Below are 15,850 nucleotides of genomic sequence, written 5' to 3' on the forward strand. Positions count from 1 at the left end.
CCACCCCGGCCGGCGAACCACCCACAGACCCGTCCTGCCCCTGCCCCACTTCCCCGAGGATGCTGCTGGAGCATCCCATCATCCCACTGAGGGGAGTCTGCTGCACCAGGCTGCCACCCCGCAGCCCCCAGACCCCTCCCCGGCACCGGGAGCAGCATCACCACCAACACTGGTTTGCCCTGACGGCAGAGGAAGCCGCGAGGTGCCGGTGGCTCTTGCCACGGACGCTGTAAAGGGACCGGAGGAACGGCTCCGGTAAGGAGGGTGCGTATTCCTCCCTCCTCGCAGCCCCAAGAGGGTTTTGGGGCCCGTCTGCTTCAGCACCAGCCGAACGGAAACCGGACCTTGGCGAGTCTTTTCCTGCAGCCTCGGTTCGAGGCGACGCGGGCGGCCTTGGCCGGAGACGCAAACACAGCTAACACCAGGACAGCCCGGCCACGCTGCAGGTCTGGGTTTATTAGAAACAGCCGTCAGTACATCCCTCTAAAACATTACATGTCCATGTGCTTTATTGCAATGTTTTTATTGCATTTTTCTTTTTTGATCTAGAGCAAGTAGGCCCAGGATGCTTTAGTGTCTGGGATTTAAAAGCCCAACCATCTAGTAAAAGAAAGTACAGCGAAGTCGGAACACACCCGGTGACAAGCACAGTGTTGCATTACTGAGCTAGAAACTACAGGATGACTCGTCTGAAAACACTAACATACAGTTGGTTTCCTTATGAAGCAGTTTGTTTCTTTTCTTTAAAAGTTAAGCTACATTAATTCCGTTTTTAAATCTTTTTTTTTACCCCCCTCCCCCCCGCCCCAACTACACCATAAACGACAGAAGAACAGGTTTTACACAAATAACAAACAAGAGTACCAAAGTTACATGCTGGAATTCATCTGGAAAACAAAGTAATTCCACAGCTTCTGGAGAAGCAGGTTCTTAACAGCTGCAGTTTCCCTCAAAGAAAACGGGGAGTCGAAGAAAAGCGGAAACACTGACGCCAAGGTGGTACGAAGGAGCACGCTGTTAGTTCAGCCCTCGACAGGAGATCAAACACCCACTCATGCTTTACACGGAACCACACCGTACACGGACCCACTCACAAAGGGACACGTACCGACACCACCCACTGCACATCGGCTCTGGACTCGGGGGCACGGGGGGGGGAGCTGCAAACGGTCCCTGCGTCCCGCCAGAAGAGCGAGAGGGGTTTGGCAAACCCTTGCCGGGAACAAAGCTGGATGCTTTGCCCCGGGTTCAATTTGGTTTACAAACAAAGCGGTAACCCCCTTCCCCCCCACCCCAAGGAAACGCAGAGCGCAGCATTTCAGAAGCACATACGCAAGATGAACACAATAAACTCCTTTTCATTTGACACAAACAAGCCCAATTCTGCCTAAACAGAGGGCAGAATCTGCTAACAGTGAACGTGGATTTATTTCCCAGGGGCAGTGCCGCTCACAGCTAACGCGGAGGAGGGTGTACGTGACTACAGCCTACATATACCTATATACATACAGTACGGATACGCACGCGCACGCACACAGATGATGCGGGCCGTTACAACCCCGTGGTGCAAGGAACAGCCGGATATACAGAATTAACAGGCCTTGTCGAAGGATGTCGAAGTCACTCACGAAAACAAAAGCGGACCAAAACCCCAACCAGCCAAACACCCCCCCACACACACCCGAGGGAAGACCCCAGGGGTGCTCACGGCTGGCCCCAGCACCCTACAGCTCCCCCGAAATGCTGAGATCAATGCCGGGGGGGTGTGGGGTGTGATATTCACCCTGGGACACTTTCTGTATCTTTAGATCCACTTTTCCAAACGATCCCCAGCAAGCGCAGGGGTACAGCGCTGCTTAATCCTGGGGGAAAGCTCAGCCCCCTAACTTGCCAACCTCACAGCAGCAATCCCAAAGGAAGGTGGTGGAGGGGGGCACCAAATTAAAGCTGATTTTGCTAATACAGGTTGATCTTTTCTACCAATAAGGGCCCATTCTCACTCTTTGCCTCTGGAGCTCGTGTGACATTCTTACAGGCTAGTTTTAGAACAAAAGGTGGGTCCGGTCATAAAGTCCAGCAAGTCCATGCCAGCAGCAGTAAAAAAAAAGGGTAAATTCTGCATTAACCGTAAGGAGCCAGCCCCAAAGACCAGCACCGCAAGCCCTGTTGCCGCCTGAGCAGTCACCGGCCGAATCTCCCCGCCTGCCCCCGCGAACGACCACCAGGAGCTGAGAAGGTTTCAGGAGACACGGAGGTCCCTCCCCGCGGTTGGCCGACCCCATCGAACCACGGCCAGAGGGATGCTTGAGGTGCTGACCCTTCCTCCTCGCCAAAGCTATTCCCTCGGAAGGCTGAGTCTGAGCAAGCCTAAGCCCCCTCCCCGCGGAGCGTCTCTGTCCCTCGGGAACGTTTTGATTTTGCTGTTCCAAAAGCGGACGTTGCAAACCAACCTACGTGAACCCGGTGGGAAGAAAACCCCATTTTAAACACCACCTAAACCAAACGACCCCCCAACCCCTCACAGTGCTTCGTAAAACTGCGTTCTGAGCCCGGCCCCTGCCCCCCCCAACCCGCGCACAGACCCCGTTTCGTGTCTGCACGAGGCAGCAAGGATGCCAGCCTCACATTTCAGAGTTTTATTCCCTGTTAGTGTAACAAAAACGAAAAAAACAAACAAGACATTCAAGAACCGAAGCGAGATTGTTCAAGTACCGAATAAGGGGCTTCTCCAAACGCTACGGTGTGACGCTCCTCCGGCAACTCTGCCGCTTGCAACAGCCACAGCGGTCAGTCGCGGACATGGTGCCACCCCAGCCTGCGGAGAGCCCAGGGTTTGGGGCATCCGAGAGCCTCCTCCTTCCCCCCGCTCCCCAAAACAGCACTGAGTGTCGACACTCCTTGCCGCAGTCCCCATCACAGCTGCCCGGCCGCGCAAAGGACTGATTTTTGCCCCGCTGCAGCTACAGTGCGGGTACGATTAATCGCAAGCTCATTTCCTGGGAATGGCTTTTGGTTGCGGAAGTCTTGCTGACGCTAGTGTCAGCGGGAAAAGAATCAGGCCCATCAGACGAAAGGAAAACTCCTCGATCATCTGCCACACCAAGAGAGACGCATTTCAGTTTTGGCGTTAAGACAGAGGGCTGCCCGGGACACGACTCCAGACCGTGAGTACCAAGAGGGCAGGGCAGGGCCCTGAGCCACTGCGGATGAGAATGAAGAAAACCCCAGGATACAACCCCCAAATCTAGAGCACTCCAGTGTCCGCAGGTGGGCAAGCCTGGATTACCGCTTCACACGCCAGCGAAGTATCATCCGTTCCTGCGTCGGTTCTTCCCGTGCTAGGGTTACTCGTAATCCATACGGAAACCAGTGGGAAAAGATTTGTAACTTCCTAACGGCAAAGACACAGCACTGAGGCAACGGGGCCAATGGCAACTGTGGAAGTAGACCTGATCTCCATCCATACGCATACAAAATACTGAATCACCCCCAATCCCTGCAAATATACGTCAAAACAGATTAAACTGTGCATATTCGAGTTTCAACCCCCCACCCCCACCCCATTTAACACTGTGCAAAAGTTGTTTAACTCTACATACATATTTCATCCCACACGGGGCGATGGGATCGGTACCCCTCCGGCTGCGGCCGCTAACAGACGGTGCTACGACAGCCGCACCACCTCCCCCTTCGACTCCTGAAACCAAGAACGTCTCGCACCTTCCTGTTTTAAAAGAACTTGAGTGCCTTTGTTTTGCCTTTACGTTCACATTTCCTGTATTTGTTTTAGGCTTAACAGCTGGGGTTCGTACCAGGGTGTTATATCCTGCACCCCACCAGCCCGTTTCTGGTTTCTCAGCCCTGCAAGCGCAGAACGGCTCCCGGCAGCCGGGGGGTCTCTCACAGGTCTAACGCTACTGAGCAAACGGAACCGGGCCAAGCCCGAGCGCAGCAGGCCCAAGCCCTTGCCCCATGGATCACGCTGGCTACGCGTGCCACTCGGTTTTATACCCATTTTCGTTCGCCCTACGAGTGCAAATCGGATGCAAAAAGGAGCTGTGCAATGGCACGCGAGAGTGAAGGGGAGCAATCGCAGCAGCGGGGGCTTCAGGTGCCTCGGCCCAACGCAGCGAGACGCGGCAGCAAAACGCAGCCTCGGGTAACGGAGCCGAGTAACGAGGAATGTGGGCTTAAGCCTGCCCGTAGCTCTGATCTGAAGGTCTGGGCGAACCAGAATTTCAAAGAACGCTTCAAGATGGCTTATTGGCTCAGTGCATCGCTCACAGCAAACACATCACCTGCGATCAGCGAGGAGATCCCGGGGAGCGAGGGACCAGAATCCCAACTCGCTCACACCACTGCGAAGCCAAGCTACCTTCACAGATGCCAATGGAATTACACCGTATTTACCTTGGCAGAGCCAGGGCCGGAGCCTGGACCAAGACCTCACAGGATCAGTCAGATTTCACTACAGGGAAACTTCAGACGGTCCCGCTTCGCTATCCCGCCGCTGTCAGTACTGCGAGGGTGTGCCAGGATTTACAAGCCCGAAAGCAGACCTGTGCTTGTTTAAAACAAAACCGAGCAGATGTGAAACGCTTCAGCCAGGTTGTCCCCGTCACAGAAACAGGGATCAGAAACACGCGCCCCATCAGCCTCCGACATTACCGTTGGAAGAGCAGAGCCCAGCGAGGCCGCCACGGCGGAGAAAACAGACCCTCCTCTTGCATAGGTTTTCCACAGGCACGAGGCACTGGGCCATCAGTTGTGCCTTAGAACTGACTTCCCCCTTGGGAATTCTCCTCTTGGGAAATTCCCTCTCCCTCTTCCCCCAGGAAAGGAAAGAAGGGACACGAGAGCAGACGTGGGTCACTTTGACAGAGCAGCTTGCCTGAATTTTCTCCTCGCCCCGTTTTGGTTAAGTTTTGTAGCGTTTCATTTAAGTAGCAAAGCGGCACCTACAGAACTGTTTGCCAGAAGATCGCGCTCCGGCTGATCAGAAAGTGCCTGGGATGCGTGAGGATGGCGATTAGTGCAAAATAAAAGGTCTCACAGGCATGCCAGGCAACCAGACCACCCTTCCTGCAGCGGCTGCCAGTGCTCCAGCCTTGCCACTTCCCTGCTCGCAAATTCACGACATTCAGCAAAATAATACTCCTAAGTGTAAACACCGAGCATCAACAAGCCTGGCACCCCAGCCCCGGCATTATAGAGAAAACCCCAACCATTTGAACAGGAAATCAGCCCCAGGGTCAGACACAGGTCTAGAGCATTCCCAGACCTGCGCGGCTGTCTGCTTCCTGCCCCGCACAATGGGTGCATTGCAAGGGAACTGCTTCCAGTAACGGGAACAAAAGTAACTTTCAAGGTCGCACACTGAACAATTCCTTTGCCAGTTGTGCTTTGATGCCAAGCGGTTTGGTTTGCCAGACTTAGCTCTTTTTCATTTTAGAAGCTTAAGGAATGGAAATAAGCTGCTTTGTATACTTTCCAGGGAGGGGATTTATTGGATGATTGCTGTACATGATGAAGCCCAGGACTACCCACTCCAGCGTTTGACAGCAGCCCTTGCCAAAGGATGGTACCAGACAGCCAACGACCGAGGAGCACAGCTCTCTTCCCTTCCTGTGTTTTGCCTCATGTCCAAAAGAACTACAAGGGAATTTAGATTATACCGGTGTCCAGGCTCGCTCGGCTGCAGTGGTGTGAGAGTTCAGAAACCAGCTCACAAAGAAGGGATCAGAGGAGACCTATAATTAGCACGCTCACTTCTATACAACTGGAAACGACTACGCCTCACGAAAGAATTTGGTACAATAAGCCATCCAGAAGCATCCGATTGCACCTACCTCTTCCGTGCCAAAAATCAAGCGTTACCAGAGTCTGTCATTGTTCAGCAAGAGAACTGCAACAGGCGAGTGCAAGCTTCATCCTAGTTTACATTCTGCAGCACAGTATCATTAACAACTGGAAACAGAATCTCAACCTGAGGAATGGTGAGGGGGAGGGGAGGGCATGAAGAAAGAGGAGAGTGAGCAATTACATCAGATCAGACAAATTTAGTATTTTGAAGCCACACGATGTTTAGCTTTTCCGTTTATTTGTTTCAAGTTTTGGTGTAGAAAGTATGTGCGGATGCTAATGCAACCTTCCCCGTAAGTGCTCGATCTAGCAACGAACAAAGTTTTGGTGTGTTCAATTTGGTTACGTTTCCGTTAAGCGAAGACCTGTAGTGCCATTGAAACCAAAACTTTGTTGCTGTTGGCAAGAAGAAAAAAAAAAAAATAAAGCAACTTTTCTTTACAAGCATTTTCCCATTTAAATAAAAACCTGAAGCTTTCCCATAATTCCTTTGGTCTTCTCTCACCAAATTCCATGCTACCTCAAGACAAGCCCTCTTTTGGAAGTTCGGCTGATTCGCAGAGAAGCTGCTAAAATTAACAGAGAAGAATTGCTGTGGTAGAGTTTCCCCCTAGCTTCTTGGGAGTTTTAAGACTGAAAGACATTACTGATGCCTCAAACAGAGGCTTCAAATCGTCTCTACGAGAACAAGAGAAAACAAAATCCCATTAGAAGTTCCACTGAAGGTGCCTGGCAAAAAATGATCTCCATAAAACCATGTTTTGCTTCCAGTATTTTTTTTGTATGCGTCGTGTTTATTCCCCTCATAAGGAAACAAAAGTATCAGTGTAAAAGCAGAGCTGAGCTTTTAAGGTAGCACCAGGACACCTACACCCAAGTTGTCGTCATGTTGCTGCTAGGCCTCTTTTTGATTCACATTCACAGAATCACTTCGTGTGCAAAACAAGCAGTCTAAGGAGAATGAATGCCCTCCGAGTTCTAATAAAAACTGTAGAAAAGAATCCAAGATAGCCAACGCTTTCCTCCTCCCCAGAATTTATCTGCAGAGAGAGGGGGGCATCTGTGCGTAGACAGGATAGGCAAGCCTGACGTTTAGGGAATCGTTGTGTTGGACGAGGGATGTCTGCTGGTAATGAAGAACCAAATCCTTCAGTGTGCTGTACAGGTTGTATGGTTCTGCAAAGCCGTAGCCTCTTGGGGTGCTGTAGATCACACAGTGTTTCACTTCTCCATCAGCTCTGCAAGGAAAGGAAACAGGAGAGTTTAACATCAAAGGCCAAACCCGAAGTGACAGTCTATTAACAATTAACTAATGCAGCAACCCTGCCAGTCACTAAATTACATAATGGAGGACCCAGTAGATGCAAGTAGAGGAGATTAATATAGTCTGTGAAGAAACAGTGCTTCAGGGCACGTGATTAAACACTCTTGCATAACAATCCGCATAAGAGGCCTCTTCTATCCCAGCACTACAATTCCCTACTGCATTGTTCTCTCAATGTTTCTCAGAGAAAAAAAAAAAACCAAAAAGAGTCAAGAGCTTAACCCACAAGATAAGCACCTGAAGTCAGCACCAACTTCCAGCTCAACTGATCTGGAAACCTTTCCACTAAGTGAACAAGCCAAACCCCACAGATTCTTAGGACCTGCAGGGTATTTCACGAAATGCAGCACCAGCCTGCAGTGAGCATTTTTAAACGTTAAGCATGGCATGACTTCAAGTCGGTTCAGTATCTGAAATCACAGCGACCCAGTCCCTAACTTGGCAAGGCAGCTACTGCAACACGGTATTTCCAACGCTGCTAGAAAACCGTATCTGCCAGAAAGAGTGAGCATTATGTAATCCCTGTACTGGAGCCTATCACACTCCAAGTCACACGTAGGAACAGGTTACGTTATGCCATCCCTTTGCTATCTTGCAGCATGATACCAACCAGGCGAAAGCATCCGATGAACCCATTGCTTCAGTGACTGTGACAAACGGTATCTTGAACGTAGCAGATACCACAGTCTTCAGTTACCCTGAGGTGATATACCTTCACATATTCATTTCTCGGACTTGCTTTCAGAACCAATTAACCTCACGCGAAATAAATCAGCGAAAGCCATTTTGCACTGCACGACAGGGTTGAAGGGTTTTTAGATAATGGAATCCAAGTATTTCTGACCTCCGTTACACCAGCATAAAATGAAGTGAAACAAAAGAAATCAATGCGAGGCTGTGTGAATGGCATGAAAACTACTCTTCACAAATAATGCCTCCTCTGAAGCGTCACCGTTACCTTAAACGGCCAAGAGAAAGCATCTACAGCTGGCCATGTCTGAAAATGAGAACGGAAGGTGTTACAGCTTTACAGCCCTGTTTTTCTTCTTCCTATGTGTTCCCTGGAAGGGAAGAATATAGGAGACTCTGGCCTCAATTTATTTATGACTCTAGAGCTTCAAGAATTGTGTACTAGCTACTGTGGTGAGTGAAGAGTCTGCTAGAACTACAGGTATTTTATATGTATACAAAGCACATTCCTGCAGCAAATCTTTTACCGCGCTAGCCTCACCTGCAAACATTCAGCATCTTCCAATGGTTAGTCTTAGGCTAGGCCTGGCTTTTATTCTCCAAAATAAAGAGCTGTGGTAGAGATTTGAGTTGAGTAGTCAGAACAAAAAGGAAAATGGACTTACACCACAGAACAAGCGTAACATCCTTTCTTGCTACTCTCTCGAATTAAAAACGCTCCATCAGGTTTCCCACAGAGCAAGTCTTCCGCTTGGATACGGTTGAGGTCCCCAACAAACCAAGTTTTCTCATCATGATGTGGCAGGTTTTCATCTTCTTCATTCACAAAGTATGTGCTGAAAGAGAAGATGAATTTAACTTAACCAGCAGTCAGTAAAGCAGTTAATAAGCAGAGTGATTTATTTTTGCAGAAATCACTCAAAGAAATACCAGAACACACCCAAATTGGGAGTTCAGGCTCCTCATGGACAGATACTAAAGGCTTCAATTTGGAAATTAATTGTTCCAACTTTAAATCCTAAATGCTTCAGCAGGGTTGCTGCCTCACAACACACAGTTCCCTTAGAGAAGAGAATTTCTCTCTTTCTCTGCAGTCCTTCCTTTTTCTGAAGTCCTTTACTGAGAAACTGGTGTTTTGTGTTACCAACCCTCACAAGAGAAAACACGTATTAATGGAACACTTCTCAGTAAAATCATACATATAATGACACTTACTCATCAATATTTTCATTTTTGATCCCCAGCCAGTCGTTTATTCGCTTCTGTCTCACCCCTTTGTGATTGAGCCACCTGCCAGAAGAAGAGAGCATTAATATGTTACTTCAGAGTACGGGTTTTCTTACTGAGCAAGCTGATGGTCAGACACAGGTTCCCACAAAGACACAGTCAGAGCTTAGTTTGTTCCCCGGCAGCAAAAGCCATAGAAACACCATAGATTCCATCAGAGTGTTTCCTCGCATCATCTTCCTAGATGCCATGAAGCAGTCTCTTAAATGGAAAAAGAGGAGGGTAGAGCTGAGGAAGGGGTATTGCCTCTGCACAGGGCAGGCCAGAAAGGAAGCAGAATACAAACTGTGGCAGCTGCCTGTGCTCTTGGGAAAAGAAAATGGGTATTGCCACTGGCTTCTCCTAAGTGCCTAAATCACTTCCTGAGACAGCTTGTTTCCCTCCGTCTTCTGCCAGAATCCTAGTGCACTGAGTCCTGCCCAAGGATATCAGGAGCTGGGTAATAGGGGTGCCAGTGAAATCACGGGTGGGTACAAGAAACATCATCTGCAACCAGCACAAAAAGTACTAACCTCTGTTGTATCAGCAGGGACAGATTTTGTACATGACTCATTTATCTTACATGTTTTATTTAAAGGAGTTGCAGAACGTGCAATTAGTTGTGCCAGGCTCTTTTAAGTCTGACAACAGCACAATAAAGGAATGAAGTCATGAAGAGGCCAGCGTCCCATGCCAGAATGTAGTACCTTAGCACTCACAGAACTTTGGTTTTGAAAAGAAAGTTAAATTCCCATTAACCTGACAAAACCAGTCACTAATCAGGCTCATCAGACACTAATCTGAGGTACAGGTCAGGCTTACTTACACAAGATACTGATCTCTGATTTTGCGGAGCTGAATTAGGTCAGGCTTGATACTATTCATTTTCTTATCAGTCTCCCTGTTGTCCAGAGCTTGTTTCTTCAAATCTTGTTCCAGGCGCATTTTACTATCGTGGATCTCACCCAGGCGTGACTTTAATTTTTCATAGTTCATCATTATCCTGCAAACAAGCGTAATATTTGAGAGGTGAGGTCAAACCACTCTAGGACTGAACCTTACCACTAACAGTTATATATTTATACATCTGAGCAAATCAAAACAGAAGTGGGATGAGCAAATGCATCTATTATTACTTCCTGATCCTCAACACAGCATCACGATTTACTGAAGCTGAGAGAATAGAAACGTAGAATCGTTTAGGTTGGACAAGAGCTTTAAGATCATCAAGTCCAATCGTTAACCTAACCCAAAGATCCACTGCCTACAGTGCAATTCCCTGGCAGAACAGGGCTTTACTGAAAGTTCAGACACCTTGGGGGAAGGTCTCAGAGTAAATAGGGAGTTTACAAAGTGTTCTATATGATGCAATGTTGTATAAAAGAACCTGATGGGAGTGTCAATGTGGACACCGGTCCTTCCTTGTAAGCAAATACCACTTGAGTGCTTACCGTTCAATTTCTTTGTCATTCCCCTCCCTGCGGAATCGCTCAATGTATTCTTTGCTGTATCGCTCTTGTGAGTGGCACTGTTCCTCAAATATCTTAATAGTTTCATTAAATGCTTCAATTGCGGTCCTCTTCATCTGAATTTCCTGTGTGAGGCAAGAATCCTTCATCGTTTGTTCATGATACAGATGACAATGCAAGACTCAGTTATGTTCCCTAAACTGACTGAGATGATGAAGTTTTCTCCCCCCACAAGTCAAAATGTGATTAATCAGTTTTAAATTTAATAGTGCGAGTAGTCAGGGAAGTACAGGAAGACTTAGTCTCTGTAAGTCTACCCTCCTCCCCCACGTGATGCTCTCTATTAGGCTGCAAACCCCTCAAATATTTTAGTCATATTTTCCATCTTAGTTTGCAGGAAGACTGCCAGCAAACCTCCTCCCCATAGATGAACTACCTTATTTTACAAGAAGCAGTCCAAATACTGTATTCACACTTCCTTAATGCATAATATCTGGTATCGGATTTAACTGGCTTCATAGAAAACCTGGACAAACGCCCCCTACAATTTTCACTACAGCTGGAAATACTCAGCAGCCAAGGAAGAAAGCTGCAGTGCAAAGCTTGTAGGTGATGGCCTTCACCACCACTCCACCATATATGAGGAAGCTCAGCTCCTCTTTCTTCCTTGCCCCACACACCTCTAGGACTATCAGCAACAAGTAATATTCACTGTTTCCATCAACTCTGAAACCACCTTGCTCTATTCCACAATTTAGTAAGTTTTCCCCTTCTATTTTCTGACCTTGGACTGCCTTTATTAGCCATAACAGGTTAAAATTATTTTATTTACTTTTTAAATGACAAGAAACAGACTTGACAGATAGCCAAAGTAGAACCAACCTGGGACGTTCGGGTATATTCTTCATACAACTTGTCGTACTCTTTACTCTTTTCCTGATACTGAGCATGGTATTCTTGAAGCTTTTTACCTACAGCATCTATATTATCTTCTTTCACCAACTGATCCTGTACATACAAAAAGCTATTAAGGCTTCAAGCAAAGCAGCTTTTCCTTAAGAGTATTCGTTTGTCCACTTATGCACATTTGCATTTTACAGCTATTAGCATAATTTTTATAATCGTGTTTCTACAGAACACAAACACCGTATCTAAATCCCCCTTCCTCCATGCAAGAAGTTCCACAGTTTACAGGCAGCAGGAACTGCAACTATGGGACACCAAGACTTTGCCAAAATACGAAGCCTTCAAACCCACTACATCTTAGGCCTAGGACTGCTAACGCCTGCGTGAGAAAGGAGGAAGTTAATTGCTTGGAATCTCAAGTTAAAGATCAGATGGGGTTTTTTTCCCCTAAAAGCTCTGCTTCTTTTTCTTTAATGCAAGACAATATCTCAGGCTACTAAACAAAACTTAAAAACCTATTATTGAAAAATTCAGATGGCTGCGCACAGAGCAAGCAGCTGCATGGCTTCTAGGTGCTTCAAGGGCAACACTTGTCTAGAACAGCACTCTGCGGGTCCACGAGAGCCCAAGGCGGGGGGGGGGAAAAATGCTCCTCAGGCTCAAGTCTGCTGCATGTCAGGGCTTCACTTCTCTGTGGTGAACGGATGGAGACTAGAATATTGATGGAATGAAGCAGCTTAAGTAGCCAGACAATTTGGAAGACCCATTATTAGGAGTAAAGTGAGGTCAAATGTGAAAATTCATCTTTTTTTTTTTAAACTTAAAAAAAAAATCTGGCTTCACACAGAGAAAACAAGATCATACACACATTTTCAATCATTTAATTGTCTGCACTAATAGCTACTGGGGTGCGATGAAGATCTTACCTGCTGGTACCGCGACACTGGATACATCAACTTCACATCAAGCTTTGGGTTATACTGAGCAAGAGACTCATTGCGGTAGTGGTTAATGAGTTCCACAACTGAATTAAATGTCAGTGGGTCAGAAAAGCCATATTTTCCATCCCGATGATAGATCTTGATCAGTTTATTGTTGCCACCCTTCCTGTAAAGCGGTACAGTCATTTAGAGCTGTTACTGCGTACCTCCCGTCCCTCTTCATCACTGAGGCTGCTAACAAAGACACCGCTGACACTCCTGGGCAAGCGGCTTTGCCGCTGGACACCTTCACGGTGACTCTTTACATACCAGCAGATATTGGTAGTTTGAGAGTCAACAGAGTTAGCAGCAGGTATTATTTGAACAGGAGCAAAGCCCAAAGTGAATCATAGAATGGTTTGGGTTGGAAGGGACCTTGAAGATCATCTAGTTCCAGCCCTTCCTATGTGTTCATTTTGGAGCCAGCTTATGGTATATTTAAGACCTAGCTTTGCCAGAAGTTTTGCAAGGGAAAAGAAGGATGCTGAAGGCTGAACGAAGGAGCCACATGAAAACCCAAACCCGTAATTTCCTGCAATTTGGGGTCACTAATAGTATACAACTGGGTATACATTTATACAGTGATTAACAAGTCTTTTGAATTATGGGTGCTAATACAGGATACATGAACCTAAACAAAATCCTTTGAGGATTACAAGATGGTTGTAACTTTGGGACTTTACATTATCCAGATTTATCCATTCTAGCTCTTTCCACAAATACAGTGGTTGTTTCTTCCTTTTTTTGACCAACATGCTGTTTAGACAACATCCTGTCCTTCCTGCACTCTCAACTTCAGTTCCTAAAGACCTCTGCATTCAGCAAAATAACCAGTTCATGCCAAACCTTGGTGCACAAGCCACGAACTTCAAGGCAGAAGTCAATGCAGAATTTAAACTACACCCTTGGGGTCAAACCTGCCCTTAAGACAACAGAATTTCATGGCAAGATCAAGTACCTAGCATATCACAGTAACTCCCAAAGGTGTGCTACAGGGGCAGTGGCTTCTGCGTCTCACCTGTTTGCCTCTAACAGCCGATCTTGGGAGCCTGGCAGAGGCAAGCCGCTGGACAGGCTGGGCAAGGCATCAGCCACATGAGGTTGGCCACTGCCAAGAGTAGCCAGTGCTGGGGCAGCTCTGGGAAGTCTGCCACTTGCAGACAATTTTAACAAAGAAGGGAACACGGCTCCAATTCAGTATTTCCTAAACTTTAGATCAGAAAGCACAAGATACTCTCTTTGCAAAGATACCATGTTCAGTTCTGAAGAGCTGCAGGCTGGCGAGATATTCAGCACACTCCCATTAACCACAGCCCTGGTTTATAAATACCTTTTACCTTAGCAGTTCTGAAACTATGGAGGACTACTGAGTGGCTCTCCTCTGAGTCCCATCTAATCTACACAGAGATCCTTATGCCAGTGTGAGGGAAAGGATTCAATGCCCAGGACAGATCTGGCTATTTATTTGCTCATTCTGTGATCTGCAGTACCTTTGGGAACATCTCTCAGCTTGAGCCACGTCAGCTTTACGCAGCCACTGCTGTCACTGGTATAGCAACGAGCTACTCAGGGTTTTACTATGCGGACGACAAGCACTCAGTGCTTACCGTAATGTCAGAGTGTAGTCTCCCTGCATCTTGGTTGATGCATCACGCACCAGGAATGTTCCATCTGGCATGTCTCGTAATTTGTCATTTACTTCTTCCCTAGAGAATGGAAAGGAAGGCAAAATTAGAAGCCTTAAGGACATGATCATCTTTGCCAGAGGTATCAGTACTGGAGCCAGTAACACCATCATGCTTAAGGAGTTCAATCTTCAAAATACCAGGCAATCTTCTTTCACACTCAGGCTTTCCACTCTTTTAGGCCACCTAAAGCAAGTCTGAACTTGTATAGTTACACTAAAAAATAGCAACTGCAGTCAACTGCCACTTAGTAAGAAGTCTGTTTAAGCAACAGTAGCGGCTGTGTCTCAGAGTTCACAACCTTTCCCTGTAATCTGCTCAGGTTTTAAAGTCCACACTGGAAACAGGTGCCCTTTGAGAAGCCAGTCCTGACCTCTTAAGAAACGGTCTCTAGCACCACAGCTCAAAGGTGTCTAGAGTTTAGCACAGTTTTAGTCTCAAGAGACTCATTACTGGCTTAACTCTGATCTTATTTACAGCAGTTTTAAACCACTACAACCTCGCAAGCTTCACTGCAACTGTTCCTCATTTACAACTGAAGCAAAAGGATACTCTCAGTCCAGAGCTCTAAGCTAAATCAAGAAATCTTTTAGTGAAAGTGAGTACCCGCAAGCGTTAAGAAAAGTATTTCAGCTGAAGAGTTAGGTGCCTTGCCAGGTTTGCCCATTTCAGCCAGATTACATATCTCACTTTACAACAGCTCCCTCACAGGTTCTGAGAAGCACTAAGCACTTCTGAACACAATCCTTTGGAAACTGAAGTTTATCAGGTAGCCTCAAGCCTATCTATGTGAGGCAGGAAGCCTACTTGAATCTCACACAGAAAAATCAACAGCGGCTTTTTTGTTCAAATACTAAGGAACAAAAGTATACTTACAAAATTCCCTTAGTTTTGATGTAGCTACCTGAAAAGCATTCTGTTAGTAAAACTGACACTATGAAGTGTCATGTGCGTATCCGCTTACTCCTCTGAGAGCATTTTACAGATTGGACCCAGTTAACTCCAACGGCCTTCTCCTTTTTGAATGGACAGATATGATTTAAGGGCTTGGGCTTATGCCTGCAAGTTGCACCCTGGAGCTCGTGACACTTTGCAGCACAAGCTCTTGACTGAAGAAGGTGGCTCCTGCCCTGAGAGTCTGATCCACTGTGTACCTGCTGGCTGCCAAATTAGGGCCATAAACAATTCCATCTTTACATGCGTGTGTGTCACAATGTAATAAAGCCACGCCGGTGTGATTTGTACTGCATTAGCTCCTGCCATCACGTGCACTGTGAATTGAGGAACAAATCCACAGTCAATAAACTGATCCCAATATCAAGCAGTTTTAAACAAACCCTGCCTAGCGAGTTTTGTGATCAGGTTTTACCACTCTGCTTTGATTTAGAATTAACAGAAAAATCTCTCTGCCAAAGCCCTTCAAAAGCAAGATCTATGCGGGTTTGCTTTATAAAGATAAGGGTGGTACAATAAAGATATGGAAACTTTATTTCCCTTCTCGGGACTTCAGTAAACCACTGTGGCAAACAAGCTCTTCTCACCTCTATCTGACCAAGTGTTTCAAAGCACTGAAGCAATTGCACGGTCTGAGCAATTCCTGATCACGCTCTCAGCATGCTCATGTTTCCCGTTACAGCTCCAAATTCTGGACTCAAGAAGTGCTTTAAG

The 15,850-nt window shown here is 46.8% G+C and overlaps 1 protein-coding gene across 1 annotated transcript in view; it reads right to left on the bottom strand.

The window, feature by feature from the left end:
* Positions 1-6,353: 6,353 nt before the first annotated feature.
* Positions 6,354-15,850, bottom strand: part of PIK3R3 (phosphoinositide-3-kinase, regulatory subunit 3 (gamma)) — a 25,246-nt gene continuing 15,749 nt past the window's right edge. Inside the window, exons 3-10 of the mRNA XM_010150640.1 lie at positions 14,105-14,203; positions 12,444-12,624; positions 11,494-11,619; positions 10,594-10,736; positions 9,969-10,145; positions 9,092-9,166; positions 8,542-8,712; positions 6,354-7,100 (exon numbers count right to left, since the gene is read on the bottom strand). Of these exons, the coding sequence (XP_010148942.1) occupies positions 6,899-7,100; positions 8,542-8,712; positions 9,092-9,166; positions 9,969-10,145; positions 10,594-10,736; positions 11,494-11,619; positions 12,444-12,624; positions 14,105-14,203 (1,174 nt within the window). The 3' untranslated portion in view covers positions 6,354-6,898. The remainder of the gene's footprint in view (positions 7,101-8,541; positions 8,713-9,091; positions 9,167-9,968; positions 10,146-10,593; positions 10,737-11,493; positions 11,620-12,443; positions 12,625-14,104; positions 14,204-15,850) is intronic.

The sequence above is a fragment of the Eurypyga helias genome, unplaced genomic scaffold (assembly GCF_000690775.1).
Source record: "Eurypyga helias isolate BGI_N326 unplaced genomic scaffold, ASM69077v1 scaffold21384, whole genome shotgun sequence".
In the NCBI taxonomy this organism is placed as follows: Eukaryota; Metazoa; Chordata; class Aves; order Eurypygiformes; family Eurypygidae; genus Eurypyga; species Eurypyga helias.